This window comes from Hippopotamus amphibius, chromosome 17, assembly GCF_030028045.1.
Source record: "Hippopotamus amphibius kiboko isolate mHipAmp2 chromosome 17, mHipAmp2.hap2, whole genome shotgun sequence".
In the NCBI taxonomy this organism is placed as follows: Eukaryota; Metazoa; Chordata; class Mammalia; order Artiodactyla; family Hippopotamidae; genus Hippopotamus; species Hippopotamus amphibius.
The window spans coordinates 58,708,486-58,730,305 of record NC_080202.1 but is presented as its reverse complement, the minus strand read 5'-3'; the positions used below and the strand labels follow the sequence as shown (position 1 = coordinate 58,730,305).

Genomic DNA, 21,820 nt, shown 5'->3' with positions numbered 1-21,820 from the left:
GTACTGATGAACCCAGTGACAGGGCAAGAATAAAGATGCAGATGTAGAGAATGGACGTGAGGACACGGCATGGGGGGCGAAGGGGAAGCTGGGATGAAGTGAGAGAGCAGCACTGACATATACACACTACCAATTGTAAACTAGATCGCTAATGGGAAGCTGCTTCAGAGCACAGGGACATCAGCTCAGTGACTGATGATGACATGGGGGGTGGGATAGGGAGGGTGGGAAGGAGTCACAGGAGGGAGGGCATATGGGGATATACGTATAAATACAGCTGATTCACTTTACTGTACAGCAGAAACTGGCACAACAGTGTAAAGCAATTACACTCCAATAAAGAGCTTAAAAAAAAGATATGGTACATATACACAATGAAATACTACTCAGTTATAAAAAAGAATGAAATAATGTCATTTGCAGCCAACACCCTTCTTAATAACTAACCAGAGATTTCCATACAAAGCCAAAGACAAATACCATATGACATCACCTCTATGTGGAATCTAAAATACGACACAAATGAGTTCATTTGAGTTCAAATGAGTTCTGTATCTACGAAACAGAAACAGACTCATAGACATAGAGAACAGATCTGTGGTTGCCAAGGGGGCGGGGGGCAGGGAGGGATGGATTAGGAGTTTGGGATGAGCAGATGCAAACTAGCACATATAGAATGGGTAAACAAGGTCCTATTCTGCAGCACAGGGAACTATATTCAATATCCTGTGATACACCACAATGGAAAAAACATGAAAAAAATATATATGTATAAAACGGAATCACTGTGCTGTACACCAGAAACTAACACAACATTGTGAATCAACTCTACTTCAATAAAATAAACTTAAAAAAAGAGATGCTCCCAGAGTGATTCCGAAGTGCATGGCAGATGGAGACAGGGGTCTACAATGAGGTGAGCTTAGGGCAGGTGCGGCGGGGTGATGGGAGGGAGGCTGGGGCATGTGGCCACAGAGCAGAAGGTCTGAATTTAAGATTTCAGAAATGACCATCCCGGATGAGGACCAGGGGCAGGGTGTGCGATCACTAGTCCTCAGTTTCCTCCTCTGTGAGATGACTCTGGTTACAGTCTGATAATAAGACTGGTCATAGTCCCAAAGAATGCTAGTCTTGAAGAACCCCGATTTGGCCTCAGATTTTCACTCCAATCCTAGCTGTGCTACTTGCTGAGCAAGGGATCTGAGACAAGAGGCCGAACCTTGTGAAGCCAGGAGCGCTCCTCCTTTGTAACAGGCAGAATAGGGGCAGCTGCTTTACAGAAAATACGAGTAAAGGCAGTTCTGCTCTAAGGCTTGTCTTGAAAACATGCATTTGTTCCAATGCCATTGATATATTAGGGAACAATTGGGGCATAACTTGAGCCCTGCATTTGCTGTGTGTGCTTTTGTCCACAAGAAACACTGGGCACACACAGAAACCCACGTGCAGCTGAATGGAGCTACAGTTACCACGGCACGCACACCCCGGGCATCTCAGCTCCCGCGCGCGGTACGCGCTCACCCACCCACATCTGGTATTACAACCCTCCTTTCCATTTCAGACCACCCTCCTTCCATCCTTCACGATAACTCATCAGCTGCAACACACCGATGCCCACTTCTACTAGCAAATTTCAGGCCCTTTCCAAGGCCAAGTACCACATTTACTGAGGTCTTCGTGCATTCCTCAACCACTGAACGTTCCTGAACCTGAGCCAACCTCCTCGTTACGTTCCTCTCTTTTTTCATGTGCCCCTAAGGAATCTTCTGAGGGTGGTTCCCTCACCCCATTTCCCCCATCAGCCCTGCGGGTTTTTAACTGCATGACTCTGCACAGCGCAGTGACTTTCAGAAACGTTGATATCTCATTTTAGCAGAACCGACTGCAGAGCACTTAGCCCGGTGTCTGACGTTCGGTGAGCACTCGAGAGATGTGTCCTCGTGGCTTTGCCATTATTATTAGTCATCCAACCCAGAATGGAGAGGTTCCAGGCACTGTGTTAGGCTCTGGGCATCCGCAGGAGTAACAACTGTAATAATAGCGTGGGGGCTTCCCTGGTGGCGCAGTGGTTGAGGATCCGCCTGCCAGTGCAGGGGACACGGGTTCAATTCCTGGTCCGGGAAGATTCCACAAGCCTCGGAGCAACTAAGCCTGTGTGCCACAACTACTGAGCCCTTGTGCTGTAACTACTGAAGCCTGAGCACCTAAAGCCTGCGCTCTGCAACAAGAGTAGCCACCGCAATGAGAAGCCTGTGCACCGCACCGGAGAGTAGCCTCTGTTAGAGAAAGCCTGCGTGCAGCAACAGAGACCCAACGCAGCCCCCAAAATAAATAAACAAACATATATGATAAAAAACATGGCACGACCACAGTCTTCATGATACTGGGGTACCCTCAGCTCCTCACGTTTAGATGAAATGTTACTGTTGTTGTCATACCTGCTTAGAAAGGCCCTGTTCCCCAGTCCCATGACCAGTCCCTCATTTCCTCCTGCCATCCCCACCCCCTGGACATCTCAGAATCTCAGGAGACCGAAGGGAAAAAGCACTCGCTTCTCTTAGAGCAGAAATGACTTTGTCGGGGGGGGGGGGGGGCCCTTTAATTACCCTAAGGGATAATGGCTAATTAACACGAAGGAGGGCGGGGCCGATGTGCATTGCGGAAGCCTTAACTGGGAGCCGGAGCAGCTGGTGGGCACGGAGTGTGGGTGAGGCTGCGAACCCACCAAGCTCTGCCCGGCCCGCCTGAGCTGCCTGCATGGCCTAGTCCTGCTCCCCGGTCTTCACCAGGCTCCTGATTTCCCCAGGCCAGATGTGTGTGGGATTAGTGAATGCTGATTAGGCTGGAGGATGCACCAGTCTCCCTGGGGTCCCTCCAGCTTGCCCGGGCAGGTCAGGCAGAGGGGATCCAGGAAGACGCCTCCCTGGCCGTCCTGCATGCCTGCTGTTGGCAGCTTGGGCAGGGCGGGGGTGCGTGGTGAGCTGCCTGTTTCCTTCCTGCCCAGCCCCGGCTCAAGGTCAGAACTGATGCCCATCCGCTCTACCAGGGGCAAGCCTTCAGGTGGCGCTGTGTCTCTCCCCTCTGAGTCCCAAGGCTCAAGCTTCCAGGCGGGGAAGGTGTCCCCAGATCCCTCCAGGTCGTATCTCTGCATGGGACAGTCTTGGCCACACTCCCACTGAAGTTAGAAAACAGGCACCAGCAACTCCCAGTGTCCAGAGCTGCACTGGGGGCTGGGGGCGGGGGCAAATACTCTAGGGGGTGGTGGGCACAGGTGGAGAAGGAGGGCTTTGGACTGTCTGTGTAGTTGCTTGCTGTGTGACCGCAGGCAAGTTGCCTAATCTCTCTGTGCCTCCATGTCCTCGTCTATGAAATAAGGGTAATGATAATAGTTATAGTAAACAGCCAGGCAGTTCTAAGCATTTCACACACGATAATACGTTTACTCCTCTTTACCCTATGAGGTCAGAATTCATTTTATTCAAATTTGGCAGATAAAACAGATGAGGAAAGCAAGGCACAGAGAGGTTAAGTAACTTGCCCAAGATCAAACAGCCAGTAGGTGGCAGAGCCCCAGGAGGGGGTCCCTAGATTTCGTGTTCTTTAACCATGACACCATGGTCCCTACCTGAAGGCACGTTGTAAGGATGACATAATACCCGCTGTGCTTATTAGGACAGCACCTGGCATGAGGCACGTAGAAAGCACACGCCAAGGGTGAGCTGCCACTGGAATTATTCACGTTCTTCTTTTTTTTTAAATTAGAACTTTTTTAAAAAAAAAGATTTATTTGTTATTTTATTTATTTATTTATTGGCTGTGATGGGACTTTGTTGCTGCACACGGACTTTCTCTAGTTGTGGGGAGCGGGGGCTACTCTTTGTTGCGGTGCTTGGGCTTCTCATTGCAGTGGCTTCTCTTGTTGTGGAGCACGGGCTCTAGGCGCGTGGGCTTCAGCAGTTGTGGCATGCGGGCTCAGGAGTTGTGGCGCACAGGCTCTAGAGCACAGGCTCCGTAGTTGTGGTGCACGGGCTTAGTTGCTCCGTGGCACATGGGACCTTCCCGGACCAGGGATAGAAACTGTGTCCCTGCATCACCAGGGAAGTCCCATGTTCTTCTTATTATTCACTGAGTGCATCCGGGAGAAAGGAGCACTGCCCTAAGCCCCCTCTAACAGGCCCCTAACACCGGGCCCAACGCTCGTGTCCAGCAAATTAGCCCGAGCAGCAGCGTCCGAGCTGTGGCTGCTGCGATACCCAGTGTCAGGAGCTATGACGGCGGCTGCCCTAAGCCCCAGGGTCAGAGCCGACCCCCTACCTCTCTGTCCTTCCCAACATCTGCTCAGACCCTGGGCCCCACCAACAAGCCTAGCAGCCCTGACCCTTCTGGCCTTGGTCCAGCATGACGCACCTCCAGCCTCTGCCCACCCTCTCTGGGCAAAGTCACCCACGGAGATGACTTCAGAGAAACTTGGTGGGGGAACTGGACCAGAAGCGCATTCACGGGGCCCTGGGGGCCCGCCTGTGAGCCACCATCTGGAAAAGGTGACGTGCGGGCTGCCAGACCTCGGCGGAGCCGGGAGCCTGAAGAACGTGGTCCACACGCTCTCTAGCGGGGAGGTGGCATCCACCTCCCACCCCCAAATCTGGCCTGATCTCAGGACTCGCCTGCACCCAGAGAATGTGGTGGAACCTTCCAAAGCCCAGGCTTGCAGAGCCTTGCAGCTTCCAGGTTCACCCTCTCAGACCACCGCCCCAGACCATCCCATGCCGCAAAGGATGATAAACCACAGGAAGAGAGACCGGCAGCCCAGCTGTCCCCGCCGTGCGCAGCCCCCGCCGACCACCTGCCGAACGCAGAGCACCCCGGAGGGACCAGCACAGAAGCGAGAAAACATAGCTGTCTAAGAGCCGAGGGTCTGGGGTGGTTTTCTAGACAGCAGGAGGTAACTGACTGGAAGCTGTGGCCGGGGCCAGGCTGCGTGTGCTCCTGCGGGCAGGGCCCTCGCTCTCCATATGTTTCCTAGCGGTCGAAGATCAAGGAGCAGCTGCAGTGGCTGCAGCCTCTGGACGTGCCGTACTGCGGGTCGCCCTCCAGGGACTGTGCCCAATCTCCTTTGGGGAAACTGTCTTTCTTGGTTACTATTCCCTGTTCTTCAGGCAGGAAGCCCCTACCTCCTCCCCGCTCACACTAAGCTGGAGAACTGTCTGGCATCTTCCAGCCCCCAGGGCCTGCTGGTTGAAGCTGTAACCCCTGCTTCCAACCCCCACCCCTCCTCCAAGCCCACCTCCAGGAGGCTCTGAGCCCCAGGGCAGCCGGCTGGGAGCAGGCTTCTTCCCTGGCCGGGGCGGGAAGTTCAGAATCACAGACTCCCCGGGGTCCCATCCGCCAGAAAGCAGAAAGTGGGTCACAGCAGAGACTCCTCTTGGGGGGACAAAGACACAGGGGAGAGACCACCTGAGTCCTGCCACGCTGAGAAATCCCATGAAGGGGCCTGATGGGTCTCTGAGGGGAGGGGGGAGACAGGCACCAAGGCAGCCCCCAGGAAGCAGGGTCATTACCAGCTTCCCAGGCATCTGTCAAGACCATTTGCCTGCCTGAGCGCAGAACTGAGTCAAGATCTAATTAGCTTTTGTGTCCTGGCTGAGAGCCAAGGTGGGGAGGATGCCCCCAGGAAGATCTGGGGAGGGTGGAGGAAAGAGGGAGACTCCTAGGGCAACCTGGGGTCCCCAGACCAGCTGTGTGGGGAGGAAGAACGAACATCTCATTTCCATGCATGGAAATAGCCCTGATGAAAAACATATGTGCCTTTGCTGGGGACCACCTCCCATCCCTCCCCAAGGACCTCACACGCCCACTGCCCTACGCCCACCTCTGTGCATTGGTTACTAGGGATTCAGGCCAAATTCAAATATGTCAATTTCAGGTGACGGATGATCAAACCCTTCCTAATTTGCATGCTAAGTTTCCTGGTGGTAGAAATAAACAGCCTCGGTTCCTCAGAGAGGAGCTTTCCTCGGGAGCCTTTCACGCAAGGCAGCGGCGATGCTTCATCTGCGTGATCTGTCTGCACTCTGGGGGGTGTGGGTGGACGTGGCCACCGGTCCCCAGGGCTGCCCGGATCGGAGAGGAGGAGGAGAGCAGGGGGGAGAGGGTGGGGCGCGTGTGTGCACACCTGTGTGTTCTAGGCTGCTCTGTGCGGCGGGGCTGCCGGCGGGTCCACGTCCCTCGCTCCACCCCTGATTTGCAGCGGGACCCTGGATGTGTGGCTTTATCCCTGGGTCTCGGTTTCTCCCGTCTATAAAATGGGAAGCCTAGTTATGTCCCCCTCTGACTGCCCAGTGAGAATTAAACTCACTAACGGGGGCTGATGTGGGCATCTGTGTGGTGGGTCACGCTGGGTGCCCACACGTGGGCTGTGGATGGACCCCCAGAGCTGTGCCAGCTGCACAAGTGTCGGTGGAGTGAGGACACAGGGACAGCGCCTCCCCACCTGCCCCAGCTTCAGGGGAAACCCAGGGCTTCAGGGAAATGTCCTCCCTGCCTCGCCCTCAAGGGTTCGCAGGTCCCTGAAGCCTTGGAGGGATGCTCTGAATCACAGGGACACGAGAGGACACAGTGGATACCCAAGGGGAGAGAGAGGAGTGGGCAGAGCCTGAGATCCAGGGCCTGGCAAGGACCCCCACCCCCAGCACCGTGTGTCCCCGCCATGTCCTGAGATGCTCAACCTGACGAAGGAAAAATCACCAAATCTAACGGGACCTTGGAGTCTTTGCCTTCGCCCATACTCGTAGCCTGGTGAAACCCAAGCAGTGCTGGATGGAGACTTGGTGGCCTGGGCATGAATTCTAACCCTGACGTTAACTCACGCCCCGTCTCCGGGGCAAGTCATCCTCCTCGAAGGCTGCAGTGGCCCAACTGTAAGGTGGTGGGCTTGGCCCGGGGGCCAGGCTGTCATCCTGTGGCTGTGAGTCTCCCAAGGCCCCGGGCCCCCACTGCCCTTCGCTCGAGTCCAGTGAGGTAACACCTACCATCTGTCCCCGGCTTCCTCGGCAGCGGGGGGCCCACCCCCTTCCCAAGCCAGGACCCATTAGTGAGAGAGTGAGGAAACAGGTTGCTATGGAAACCGAGACAGCCAGTGTTTTAGAGACTCTTGCTTCTTTTTTTTCCCTCTTTCCCCTCACATTCTGAACTTATTCGTCTTAATTGGCATAATTACTGCAACGACACCCTGAGGCCAGGGGAGCCAGCCATGCCCCTCGCCACCTACCACCTGCCCTGTCCCTCGGGGGCCTCGCTGCTGGCTTCTCCCGTCACTCCCAAGCAGACCCTGAGGCCGTGGCTGTGGCTGGTCCCCTCGGGTCCAGGAAGGACCTGTCCTAAAGCAGCGGGAGGCCTCCACCCCAGGGTGGGGGATGGGCCAGGTTTTAGGGCCTCAGGACCATGTCAGGAGGTGTTCTTAGGCTCCTGTGGGGACCGGGCCGGGGCAGCTACAGGTAACCGAGACCGCTTCCACCAATGGCCTCAACCTTCACCAAGGCTTTAAAAAGCAGGACTGCCCAGGGGAGACCAGGGTACAGTACTGACATTTGGGGGGGCTGTCACCTTCCATTCATGGGGTGAATGAGCAGGAGCCAGGTTCTCAGCGTCTCTGAGCCCCTGTCCTCGTCTGAGCAATGGAGCTGCCCTGCACATCCCACACCGAGGATCGAATGCAGCGCTGATGAAAGCAACTCTGTGCCACGGGAGAGCCCAGCCTACTTGGGGCAGGAGAGACCCCAAGAGGGGCCAGAGGGTGGCCGGCCACCGCCACCCCGCCCCTCCCAAGCCAGGCCCCTGACCCCAGCTCCAGCTGGGAGAGCATGGGGTGCACTGGTGCCTTGCTCTGCACAGCTGGTTCTCAATGGGAGTGACGTAACCACCTCACCGCGGGCACATGTGGCAGCACCTGGAGACATTTTTGGTTGTCACAGTTGGGGGAGGGGACTACCAGCATCCTCTTGTGGGTGGAGGCCAGGGGCGCCGCTACACACCCTGCAATGCGCAGGGCAGCCCCTCACAGCAAAGAACGACCCCACCCTAAATGTTAAGAACGCCCAGGTAGAGAAACCCCGCTCTCATGACTGCTTTCTTCATGGGCAGCACGGGGCGTCGGCGGAGGGTCCCTCAAACTCTGCTCCCTCCCCGCTGCTGCGGGCCCCCCGGGAGCACAGGCCAGGAGAGCAGGGCAGCTCCCTGCGGCCTGTCTCCCCCCCACCCCCATCCCCCGGGATCCTCTGGAGTGGAGAGAAGGGCCTCTGGGTCAGGGGAAGGACAGCACGCTTGGCTGGGGGCCTCTTCCTCCTCCTGGCCCGCCTCCCCCATCCCTCCTGGAGGATTACGACATTTCTAAACTCGTTAACTTTTAATTAGTACCTTCCCTCTGCCTGAGTACACTGGCTCCGTGCCACGTACATCTCTATTAAAATTCAATTTACGCCCATCATAACTAATTCCTGAACTTCAGCTTTCTCACCAGCAGCCTTCAATTTTCAGACAAGATGTCCAAACTCACGGTCGAGTTGGAGTCCATCTCCGAAGAGGCTGGATATGAGCAGACGGGATCTGGCTTTGTTGAGGAAGAGGAGTCCAGACTTCCCAGGAGGGTGGGAAGGAGGCCGGGGCCAGAGAGAGGAAGGTGGGGAGAGAGGTAGGCGGGATTTGAGACTTATTTGGTGGTTTTCAGGCCACCCTTTCCATTTACAGAACTATCCATGAGCAGACACCCTTCGCACGTGCGATCTCAAAGATGTTCTCTACCCTTGAGAGGCAGCTGCTCGTTTCATCGTTCCCATTAAACAGACGGGGCAATTGAGGCAGGGATGAAGTATAATAGTTTGCCCAAAGGCATACAGTGCGTCAGGGTTGGCACTGAGGCTCCGATTGCGGGGACGCTGATGGTAAATCTTGCAAGATTAGGTAGAAGAGGTGTGTGAGGACAGCCCAGGTGGAGGAGAGAGGTGAGCCAAAGCACAGAGATGCTAAATAACAGACTATCAGGAAATTCGTCCTCCAGCCCATCAGCGAAGGGGGTTGGCGAGACAAGAGGCTGGAAAGAGGGGCAGGACCAGGTTACGTGGGGTCTTAAGTGCCCCGCTCAGAGAACCTCCGAAGACCACCTGCAGGATGCGGCCCAGAATGTTCTCCCTGGCTTTCACGGTCCTCCCTCCGCCATCCCGTGCTGGCTGTGCCTCCCCCCGACATCCAGGGCAGCACTGGGCATCAGCCGGTCCCCACCAGCATGCTCCTCCCTAGGGTCCACTTCTTCGCTTCCGTTTTGCCTTGAGGATTCCCTACACTCAGGGTCCCCTTCCCTCGCTCCTCGACTTGCCCACCCCCACCCTCCTTAGGTCCCTGACATCTGTGTCCCTAAATCTAGCCAAGAGTTGTCAGCATCCACAGCGGTTGACACAGTCGACCCCTGGTCCTTCTCGAAACACCCTCTTTCCTTCCACGACACCCCAATCTCCATTTCCTTCCTCCGTCGTGGCCTCTTGGCTTCGTCCTGCTGGGCTGGCTCTCACCTCCTTTCTTCGTCTATCTTCTCGGACCCTAGCGCTCTCTCTTCTGGTCCTGGGTCTGCTCGCTCATCGGCCCATCCCCGTGGTGTCATGGCCACGTTGACATCAATGACTCCTAAATCGAGATCTTCAGCTCAGCCTTTTCTTCTCATCCATCTGCCTGTGGGAGGTCTCGCCAACCATCCACCACCATGCACAGCAACGTCCCGCAAGGCCCCTGCTCTTCCGATGCCTCCTTCATCAACCACCTCACCACCTGCCTTCCTCCCTTCCCCGCCAAGCCCAGCTGATTGAGTCTCATCAATTCCACCTCCTACATAAGTCTCAGACCCATCCATTCCTCCCGTTTCCACTGTCACCAAGATGGCGCAAGCATCACCCGCTCCCACCATGACTGAGCAGCCCAGCTCCCAACCCCTCGCCTCCCGTCCACTTCCCACCCAGCTGCTGGGCTGAATATTTTTTAATTAATTAATTGGCTGCATTGGGTCTTCGTTGCTGCGCTCGAGCTTTCTCTGGTTGTGGGGAATGCGGCCTACTCTTCGTTGCAGTGCTTGGGCTTCTCATTGTGGTGGCGTCTCTTGTTGTGGAGCACAGGCTCTAGGTGTGTGGGCTTCAGTAGTTGCGGCACGTGGGCTCAGTAGTTGTGATGAACAGGCTTAGTGGCTCTGTGGCATGTGGGATCTTCCTGGACCAGGGCTCAAACCTGTGTCCCCTGCATTGGCAGGTGGATTCTTAACCCCTGCGCCACCAGGGAAGTCCCTAAATATTTTTTAAAAGGACATCGGATATGTCCCTTCCCTGTGGAAAACCATTCAAGGGCTCCACACAGCTTTTGGCAGAAGATTAGAGCACTCCAAGACAGAGGAAAAGCCCCACCTTGGTCGGCCCATGCACTTCTCCAGCACCCGCCCTCCCTGGCCTTCGTTCAGTGCCTCCTCTGCCCCGCCCTGACATCTGTACACACTGCTCCCTGGGCACCCCGCCCGCCCTCCGCCAGCCCCGGCTAACTCCATGCATCCAGGTCTCAGCTGCCCCACTAACGTCTTCTCTGGCCTGTGTTTTCCATCCAGAGCACTGATCAAAACTGGAGTCTTGGGACGTCCCTGGCCGTCCAGTGGTTGAGGCTCCGAGCTTCCACTGCAGGGGGCCTGGGTTCGATCCCTGGTGGGGGAACCAAGTTCCCACGTGCTGCAGGCACGGCCGAAAAAAAACCCTGCAGTCCATTAACACCTGTAGAATTAGAATTACTTAATTCTGCTCCCCCTCTGGACTGTATGATCTATGATGGCAGGGGTCTTGCCGTCTTATTTAGCACAATGTCAGTAGCACCCAGTACTTGCTGTGCCAGGAGGGCTGCCTCCCATTCACTGGCCGGCCACACCCAAGGGCTCTTCCCTTCTCCATTCAAGTTCAGCATCTTCCTGAAACTTCTCTAGGACACTCTCTTGGCCTCCAGCACCTGCTGTGGCTCCTGGGTCCAGGCACTCATGGACCATGAGTACACACCTTGCTTCTTGGCTGGAACCAACATTTCCAAAGGGCAGCAGGATGGGGGGGGGGGGGTGGCATGGGGGGGGGCGGGGCTGGCATTGCCTTTGGTCTGGTCCTCCTTGCCCAGAGCTCTGTGCCAGGCAGGCAGAAGGTCCTAAATCTCCACCTGGTGAACGAATCAGCATCTCCTGATGTTTCCTGTTCAGGCTTGGAGGGAGGAGACCTGGTCTGTCTTAGTCCTACGGCTTCGGGCCTTGGGCGGGGAGCTGAATCGGGAAGATGCGTCCCTCGTGTATCGAGATGCTTTCCCCTAAGAGTTGCTGACGTCCAGGGATTGAGAACAAGAACCCAGGTGAAAGGGGCCAGCGCGGGACCGAGCATGGGGTGGATGACCGTCTGGAGGGCTTGTTACCAAGAGTTAACATACGTGAAGCACTTAAAGCAGGGCGGGGCCGCGCTAAGTTCCATGTGTTAGCCGTGAATAGTTCCCCCGCCGTGGTTTATAGGGCCAGCTGGGGCCGTGCCCAGAAAGCTGGGTCCTGGCAGTGCCACTGGCCTGGGAGGGGACAAGTGTGGCAAGACAGCTCGGAGCAGGGGGAGGGACACAGGCTTGGGGTCCCAAAGATCCTGGGTGAAACTGGGCTCTCCAGTTCTGGCTGTGTGACTTTGGACAAGTTGCTAGACCTCTCTGAACTGTGATTCCTAGCTACAAGGCAGAGGTAATAATAGCACCAATCTCCCAGAAGCGCTGCTGGGAAAAGCTTGGCTTGGTTCCTTGTACCCACGCAGCACGTGCCCTCTGGGAAGCCCGCCAGCCTCTGCCTCCCTGGCCTCTGCCACCTGCCCTCACCTCTAAGGGGAGGCCAGAGGAGAAGGCAGGGACAAAGCAGGTGGCCCTTGGGGTTTCTTTTCATCCTCTTCTCTGAAGGATTTCAAAGGCTGCACCGCTCTGCAGCAGTCCTCTGTTTTGTGACCGCACCCAGGGCTGTTGCACGCGTGGGTCTCTCCCTTGAATGGACTTTCGTCTCCCCGGCACCGGGCCTGGGTGGCTCTCCGATGTCACAGCTCCACCAGAAAGGATGTCGGGCTGGCAGTGGTGCTGAGGACCCACCCGAGGCCAGCTAGACGTCCGGCCCGGCCCACTTGAGCTTCCCTTCCACACACCTGCCCTTCGCCACACGCAGCAGGGCCCACCTAGGGCTTCAGGGGTGGGACTCACACCCTCACGCTTGCCCCCCAGAGGGTCTGAGGGGCCCCTGGCTCCTTGCCTCTTGGGCCAGAAGGATGACACACAGTGATAGGAGTGGGGCAGAAGCCTGATTGGGAACCTGTGTGCATCTGTGCAGAAAGGACAAAACACACTCAGGTGGCAGACCTCTTGCTCCGTGGATAAGCCTGGCCACGTTCTGGAACGTCTGCAAGCTTCGGGTTCCTTGCCTGCAAAATGAGGGTAATAACACCTCCGAGTGTTGTGTGAGATGATGTATAGTACGTTCTTGAAACCCAGTGTGCCTGGAGAAAGAGTAGCTCTTTGGATATGCGTGTCTGATTATGCGTGGGAATCTGTGTGTGTGTGTGTGGGGGGGGGGCTCTGCCTAGCTGATTTGTTTTCCTAGTTGATTTTAAGTGTGAGAATAATTATGGGAGAAGGTGCTACCCGGGCAGGACTAAATAATCTGGCTGAGGACTTGGCCGGGATGTGGTCACAAGGACGGGAGGGTAAGGTCCACCCTCCGTCCTCCCCCATCGCCTCTGCCTGACCTGATGCTTCCTGAGCTGGTGGGATCGTCCCCAGGCATGCGGCCTTGGCTGGTGACATGGATGCAGATGGGGGCTGACCTGATTCAACCTGGAGAGATGCCCCCCCCTCCCCAATGGGAGGGAATGGGAAGGGGGGTGGGAGAGGCTCCGGGGCAGCACAGAGGGCCTGACCATTAAGTAAGTTACAACCCACAGAGTCAGGAAGTCACATAAACACATCTATGTGCTTCACATGCCCATAACCATTAAACATGCATGCAAGACCTAAGGGAACACACATACACAAAGCCCTGTGACCCCCTGTGACCCCCTCACCTGCACACAAGATTTCTGGCAGGCTCGTTATTTGCCTCGTTATTCTATCAAGATGACACCCTGTCTAATCCTAACAGGTGCCCTTTATTTCATGTCTGTGGCACCTGGGACAGGATCTGTCCCACAAAATCTGGTTTAATCCTCATGGTGACCCTCTACAGGAGGCATCACTGCGCCCAATTCCCAAGTGAGAATACAGACTCAGGGCGGCTACGTATTTCTGCCCAAAGTCACAGAGCTAGTAGATGGGAGGAGCGTGACTGTATCCAGGCTACTTCCACTCTGCCCTCACGGACGGATGCAGACCCACAAACCCCCCAAACAGACACTGGTGCTCTGATGCACAGGCTTTCCTTCTTGGAGATGTCTCTCTGGCTCTGTCTCTCTCTGTCTCTGTCTCTCTCACACAAACACACACACACAGACACACACAAACACACACACACACACACCCCTGGTCCATCCTGGTACAGATCTCACTGAGAATAAAGACCACTGGGGACTGAATGTGAATGCAAACTTCCTCCTTTGGAGACGGGGTGGGAAACCCAGTGACATTTATGGCAACGCTTCCAATCTTATTTTCTCTCAGCTTGCTGAGTCAGTTCAGCCATTCTTCTGCCTGAAAATTGGATATTATCTCCTGACTCAAAACCTGCAGTTTGCAAGAGAGAGGAAGTCCTCAGTGAAAAGCCGCAGTCCGAGAACTGTGATGCGACACTGACCAATCGCCCACATGATGGGCTTCTCAGTACGCATTTATTCAAAAGTGGAAATGAACATTTTGTTGCGCCAAAAAGCAAGAAAGTGCTAGAACTCCAACGGGCACATGTCAAAAGGACTCAAGATCCAGCTTGAAGACGCGTCACTGGCCAACTTTGGGTTACTATCAGCGTCCCAATGAATAATGATGGGAATGGATTAAAACACATTGAATAGAAACAATTACCCATGAGTTCATACTGATGCTAAATTATTTTAAAGGGGGTGAGAAAGGAAAAAATCTCTTTCACGAAAGAATGCCAACTAATATAAGTAAAAGGGATGACAGAGAAATCTGCTTATCACAACCACCTGGTGATAATTGCGTCAGGTAAGACTCATCAGTGACTATTACACCACTGGGTGGGAGAGATTCCTGGGAAGGAGAATATTCACACAGTCTCAAGTTATCATGCAAAGGGGAGAAGATACATCAATATCATGACAAGGGAGAAATGTAGAGGACATCACCTGGACCAGTTGATAAAAACCTACCATCGCCAATAATGGGGCAAGCTGACATCGGGTGCCTGTAAGTGTGAAGCGTTGAAATGGATGTATATCTATGTAATGTTCTGGCCAAAAAGGTGAATGTAATTATGAGAGTATAACAAATCCACACTGGGGGACATTTTGCAAAACCGCCTGAACTCTCAAAAATGTCAATGCCGTGAAAGATGGGAAAGAACAGGGAGGAATAGTTCTAGATTCAGGAGTCTAAAGAGTCATGACAACGACATCCAATGTGTGGTCCCTGATCAGATCCTGTATTGAACAACAATAAAAATGTCCACAAAAGATGTAATTGGGAGAAATTGGAGAAATTTGAATGTGGACTGTGTGTTAGATAGTAGTATTGTATCAATGTGCAATTTCCTGAGTGTGCAAGTTGTGTGGTGGTTTTGTAGGACAATGCCTTGCTCTTAGGAAATTCTACTTAGGGGTGAAGTGACATGATGTCTGTGACTAATTCTTCAATAATTCAGCAAAAAAGATGCACGCATCTGTGTGGGCACAGAATGAGCAAGAGAGAGTACAAATGATACAAAATATTAACAACTGATGTGTGGTAAAAAGGTATACAGGTGTCTACGGTACTATCTTATAATTCTTCCAAGATCTGAAAATTTTCAAAATTAAAAAAAAAAGAAGGAAGGAAGGAAAAAGTACCTGCTGTGAGCCAGGTCCTTTGTGGGGGCAGGGGTGGTGAAGTGGACACGGGGGGCTTCTGTCTGCCCCACCACCCTTTTCCCTTCTTCTGCTAAGAGCTCTCACCCTCCTTTCCACCACGTGGCTCTAGTGTGGGCGCTGCCACACAATGTCCTATGGCCGGGAGCAGACACATGATGCAGGCCTGGCCGATCACAGCATTCCATGCTGCTGCCCACTGGGATTGGTCAGGGCAGATCCAAGCTGGACCAATCAGAATCCTTCCCTGGGACTTTTGACATGGAACTCCTTCTACAGGGAAGTTCCTTCTCTGCCGAAGTCACGTGGCTGTAAGTCTGTGCTTCCCGAATTTCTCAGTGTCACTCACTGCATGAGAATAAAGTCTGAACCCAGAGGTGGGCATAGCTGAGCAGCCCAGAGGGGAGAGGGCCTGGAAGTATCAAGTTCTTGGTTCTAAGTCCTGAGGTTCCTGGAACTGCCAAGGTGTCTGAAGCTCTCACTTCATTCTGTGGTTTACTTGCAGGGTCTCATGTAAATACTTAGAAGGCAAAGAATAACGGGATGTATTATGGACAGTGACAAAGGGCAGAGAGGGGCAGAAATGAGTGCGTGTGTGTGTGGGTGAGTGCGTGTGTGTTTGCAAGAGAGAGAGATTTATTGAGAACACACATGTGTACTATCAGGAAAGGCTTTTCCAAAGAGCTGGAACCCTGCAGGAGAGAGAAAGAAGGTTCTAAAAGAGGCAATATTCCAAGTGGAGGGGACAGGACAGTTTGGACACAGGCAGATAAGAAGGCACGTGGAGGGAACTGTCCTGGGACCCATGATGTGAGGGTCCTGCTTGGTGGGAGTGTGTCATCTCAGGTAGGAGTAGCGGGAGGCAAAGCAGATGCTGTCGGGAGCAGACTGTGAAGGGTTCTGAAGGCCACAGGGAGGAGTGCAGACCTTTCCAGCACATTTCTGATTGGAGGAAAATCCTGATTGACCTGTCCATGCTGATGTAACAGCCAGCCCTCCTGGGGGTGAGGAGGCAAGAGGATGAGTTTCCCGAATGGAAGTTCATTTACGTCTCCCTGAACAACTTCCACCCAACCAGGCTCTGAAACGGAGCTTTGTTTCCTAGAACCTGCAGAGCACAGTTGGCAGAAAGATGCTCCAGATACACACAGAGGAGGCGATGGCTCCAGTCTTTCTTCAGCGAGAGGCAGTGTGGGGGCTGGTAAAGAATTCAAGCCCTGTCGTCATCCGACTTATCCAAGAAGCCCAACTCAACAACCTGACCTTGTGCGTGCTGTTTCATCTCTCTAAGCCTCAGTTTGCTCATCTGTACAATGGGTGGAAACACGGGAACCTTCTCATAGGATTGCTGGCAGGATTAAATGAGATACTCTCAGAGCAGCCCTCGTGATGTCTGCCACGTGATACACTCTTCTTCGTTGCCAGTGACTGTTCTTATCACTACCTTCACCCACAGCTGGGTCCTGACAACCATCCGGATGCCTCCGGGGACAGGAGCTGACTGTGCCCAGAGAAAGCCTGCTGCATGGCTGGACAAGTCTGAACCTGAAGCCAAGCTGGAATCTGCTTCTGTGTAACACCCACCCCCGCATCCTTGCAGTCTCAGGCACCAAAAGAATGGCTGTGAACCAGATAAAGAACCAACTCTCCTCCTCTCTCCTCCTTCTCCTCCTGGGTCTGGCCTCCAGCTCCCTGCCAGTAGAAGTCAAGGGCAAGGACACCACTAAGAGTGTGGTATGCCATTGGCATGCTCTCCGGGTGCCCATTCAAGCACGTCCACCATCCAAGAGGATGCAGGGGCTCTTCACAGAGACGGTCAAAACTGCCCAGGGTACCAGACAGCGTTCAGGAATGGCTCTGGGCCCCAACTGAAAACCATCACGGGGGCTGCTCAGGGAAGCCCCTCTGGCCTTCTCGTGGCTCCCTGGAGAACCAAGGCCAAGGTGGCCAGCACTGGAGGGCCTCCTGCCTCCTAGTCCAGGTCTCCCACCATCCACAGAGGGGAGGGCGGTCCTCCTACCCTGGCCCCTCCTGCCCCCTCCTTTGCCAAAGTGGCCACACCCACTGACACCAAGCAGGACCTTGTGGGGCTCCTGGGCACCGAACTCTTTCTGTGTCCCCCGTTTCTTGTTTGTCGGGGATAGACTCCAGCCTCCATGACCTTCCCTGAGTCCCAAAGGGCAGGTCCAAACAGCTGCTCATCAGGGAAGGGAGGGGATGTGGAGACCAGGAAGGAGCAGCCAGGAAACAATAGTGCAGCCTCGGGCCAGGTCCTTGGAGCTCTTTTTAAGACTAAAACCCCCAACAAATGCAAAATGCACTATTTGAAGAAGCATTCTTCAATCCAGAGAGAAAGTCGCATTTTGACAACCTCAAGAACCACAGAAGCTCATCAAGAGACCACCTGAGGCCAGAATAAAGGAGTATAGGCCCCCCTGCTTCTCATCAGCAACCCTGCCCTTGAACCTTTGCTATAAAACTCCTCACCAAATCCCCCTGGGGTTAGGACAGGCAGTTTTGAGGGCACAAGCCTGCTGTGGCCCCCTTTGCCTGGCAAAGCAATTAAGCTATTCTTTCCCACTTCACCCAAAACTCTGTCTGTGAGATTCGATTTGGCACAGGTGCGCAAAGGCCGAGTTGTTGGCATCACCACCAAGCCCCTCCAGGGCAGGCTTGAGGCAGAAGGAACCTGGTCGTGGGGGTCGCCCCAAACTCTGGCCTCCCTGCTTCATGCAGGAAAGGATGGTTTTTTGGAAAGGACAGACCCTCAGACAATTAAATCCCCCTCCTCTCATTTGCATTCCCTGACGGTAGATCTCTATCAACATCCCCGGGGCAAGACAATCTTGTCTCCCCAACAAAACCGATTAGCACATCAGGCCTGGGGATTAATCACCAGGCACAGGGTTGGGAGCCCATAAGAAAGGTCGAGATGGGAGGACAGGAGCAGGGGGAGGGGGAGACGGAGAAAGGCTGGAGGCCACCCGGCTTGGGGTGTAGCTGCCCTACTGCTCACCCTTCTACTAGCAAACGTACCCTTGCTGAGACCCTGCACTCTCTCTCTCTGTTCTCCTTCTTCCTAACTTGGCAGCATCCTGGGGAAGGAAGGGCCATCCAGCCCAGAGCCCAGAGCAAGGGCACAGCAGGGAGTGAGATAAGCCCCAAGGCCCTGGGGGTCCCACCTCCATGTCCCCCCTGAATCGCCCTCCCAAAGAGAATCTGTCCCTCCCTCATGGACCCCAGGCAGCCGCATGCCCCGCCCCTCTGCTGGACCCAGGCCCCTCCAATAGCTCCCCCAAGAGACAGCTGGGTTCTTCTCGGTGGGGAGGGAGGGTGGGGACCTGGTCACAGTGATGGCCGCAGTCTAGCTGCTGGCAATGAACTTCCCTACCCCAGTCATCACCCCTGCCCCATCCACTGCTGCCTGGGCCACCCTGTCTGGCCCACGCCCAGCCATCCTCTGCTGGCTCAGCAGGGCGGCGTCATCCCGCCCTGGGGCAGGGCTGCCTTGGCCCCCCACTGGAGCAAGAGCTCCCCCACCAAAACTGCCCCCTCCCCACCACTCTGGTTCCCCTTCAGGGCATGGCAGGGCCCTGGCAGCTAGGAGGGAACAAAGGGGTGGCGTGCTTGCCTGTACTCCAGGGAGAACTTGGTCAGCTCCCTGTTGTTGTGCAGCCACTTGAACTCCAGCGGCCAGCTGCCCTCGGCCATGCACGTGAGCACCAGGCGGTTCCCCTCCAGGTGCACCTGCGTCCGCACCGGCTCCGTCTTGAAGTAGGGGGCCACGTCATCTGCAGGAAACAGACACAGAGACGCTGGTTACCGCTTCTCACCTGCCTGGGATTGCTCAGCAGGAGCCCTGATGCCCCAGGCAGACCGGGCAGGGGCAGCAGGTAACCTGCCAAGATCAGGTGCCTGGGGTCACGTTCGGGTCAGTCGGACTTCAGGGCTTGTATTCAGAGTGAGTTCTCCCTGCCTCCCTCCTCCCAGACCCCACCAGGCTCACCACCTCTGCTGCCACCCCGACACACCAGTACCTTCCACCTCTCCCCCTTCAGGACCCCATCCATCCCCTACCCTTTGCTTCTGGTTTCTCCTTCCAGAGCAGAAGGAAGGGTGGTGGTGGGGAGGTGTCTACTGCACTTCAGCCAAAGAGAATGTAAACGTCGCAAGGGAAACAGGGACACCTGGGCTGACAGAGGTGACGGGGGTGTCCTGAGTCCTGCTTCCCAAGGCTGGAGGAAAGCCTTCAAGGGCCTCAAGGGCAGAGTCCCTCCAGGGGCCCCTCCACCGCCGGGCTGCTTGATCTCTCATCCCGGGTCCTGGCCAGCCTGCCTCGATCTCCCCACTCGCACACCAGGTCGGCCGTCGGGGCGGAGGAGATGCCTCTGCTGGGCTGTGGGCGTGCGGCCCAGTGGTTGCCTCCGTCTCTCCCCGAACCCTGTGACCTGGGTCAGCAAGTCCAGCCAAGCATGAACGCCCCACAGCTCCCCTCGACGGAGACAACGCGCGCCAGACCCCGGACTTCAGCTTTCACTCAGACCAACAGCCTTGGGTGGAAATAGAGGCTTCCCGCCTTCTGGCCAGTGGGAGAAAGGGCAGAAGTGAAATAGACAAGGAGAGTGAAAAAAGGACAGGGAGAGATGGAGGGAGGGGGAGAGGGCCTCCGAGCCCATCACTGAGCAGACCTGCCCTTGAGGGGACGGGCTGGGCCGGGGGAAGGGCAAGAATCTGGAAACAACACAAGGACTAAAGCACCTGCTAGCGCTGGGCGGCGCCTGGGGCTTTCACACACGCTCACTTAATCCGCACCCAAGCCCACAACCAGACAGGATCATCCACCTTTCAGAGAGGAGTTAGAAACCCACCCAGGATCACACAGCGGGAAGGGGAGAAGCCAGCCCGGCAGGCTGAGCACTTAACCCTGCACTTGACTTGATGACGGTGGAACGTGGATGGAGGAGAAGACGGGCTTAAGGCACAGGCTCCCAGAGTTTGCACCGCCCAGCCCTTGCATTTGATAGGTGGAGGAAGTGAGCTCCAGAAAGCACCGCTCCCCAGCTCACCCTGTGGGCCTTCTATGTGCAAGGGGCTCTTGTCACCGGGTGTTCACAGCAGCACTCCCGCTGTCGCAAAGGATGCGGCTCAGGGGCCCCACGGCCCCACGCCGCTACCAAGGTGAGTCAGGCCCAGACTTGCCAGACCCAAGACCAAGCACCTTCCACCCACCACACTGTGTCCCGAGGGGTGGGCAGTGTTCCAAGCCCTGCACTGGGCGTCCCGACCTCCAGCCCCGCGGTGGGGGAGGGCTCCTGGCGCCACATCCTGTCTGTGCTCAGCCGCGGACAAGCATTCATCTTTCTGAGTCTCAGTTTCTCCATCAGGAGACACGGGAAGAGAAATAGCCACCTCGATATCTTGAAGGTTAAATGAGACAGTAATTGTGCAAATGCTAGGTCCGTTCTTGGCCCAGAGTAAACGTTCTGCAAACGTTCATTTCTTCCCCAGCATCAAAGAGTGGGTGTCCCCACCAGGGAGGGGGGCTTCGTCATCCTTGGCACTGGCTGATGCCCCAGACACACCTTGGTCTGAGAGCTAACTTTCCCCTAGGAGCCCAGATAATGAAAACCATAAGACACTATTCTTCAGGCCTAAGATATAGAATAAACCAAGGAAGAGGAAGGGGCACATGTCAGGGGTCGGGAAGGGGGTGACTCAAGGGGGGAAGGGAATGAACAAAGACGTGGCCTGGCAGGCTAGTCAGCCCACTGCAGGTGGGGGCAGCGGGGACCCTCCTGCATCACAGGTCGAATCTCTGGGGCATCAGTGGGGCTTGGCGCCCTGGATCCTCGTTCCATCCTCTCACCCTCAGATTTAACCAGAACTGGGCATCCTTGGTTTTCAGATAAGGTTCAGCATTTGTGACAAATCCTCGCTCTGGGCTTACGCACAGACTGACAACTCAGGACAAGGCATAATGTAGGTTTGGGGCTCAGGTCAACCTGCCGGGCTGCACCACACTGCCCCCTCCCCCACCCCCATCCCCAAGGTCTCTCTTGAGTCTTGCTTGAACCCCTCCCTGCTACTGACCCTCCTCCATGGGGACCACTGGAGGGCAGGCCTGGGTGTGGATGGACGGCTGCTGGAGAGCAGGTGCAGACACGTACGAGAGGCCCACCCTGGACCACCCTGCCTCCCCGCGTCTCCCCGCGTGACCGCTGACGATCCCGTCTCGGAGTTGATGCTGCCTTCTCGCAGGTCTCTCCATCGCTCTTAACGACCATCATGTGAGCACACTGCCTTCAAGATGGTTGAAAAGGCGCCTCTTCTAGAGCATATCCTGGGAGAGTGGCTGCCACCCCCGGGGTCCCTTGCTCCGGGGGTCCTAGTGCACCTCTGGAGGCGGCGGAGGGCGGGGAGGCAGGCAGGCACCCATTTGCCAAGGAAAACGATTCCCCACCCTCGGAGGCAGCCGGCTCAGAGCTCAGTTTAACCAATGGGCACATTCGCACTTCAAAGGCACATTCGTATCCTCCAGCAGCGTTCAAGAGCCCTGTGAATCGCGCTTTTAAAATCCCTCTGTTCGTTCCTGTCATCCCTCATTTGTTTTAAAACAATAACATTCCCAGCCCCCAATGATTAAATCCCTTGGAGGTGGGCTGATTCTGAGCCAGAACAGTCGGAGGGGCGGGCAGCGTGTGTGCTTGCAAGGCACCTGGGCACACGTGCCTTGCACCCACACC

At 55.5% G+C, this 21,820-nt stretch overlaps 1 protein-coding gene across 1 annotated transcript in view; it reads right to left on the bottom strand.

Moving 5' to 3' along the window:
- Positions 1-21,820, bottom strand: part of SDK2 (sidekick cell adhesion molecule 2) — a 259,639-nt gene that overhangs the window by 121,496 nt on the left and 116,323 nt on the right. Inside the window, exon 2 of the mRNA XM_057716189.1 lies at positions 18,709-18,868. Coding sequence (XP_057572172.1) covers positions 18,709-18,868 — 160 coding nt within the window. The remainder of the gene's footprint in view (positions 1-18,708; positions 18,869-21,820) is intronic.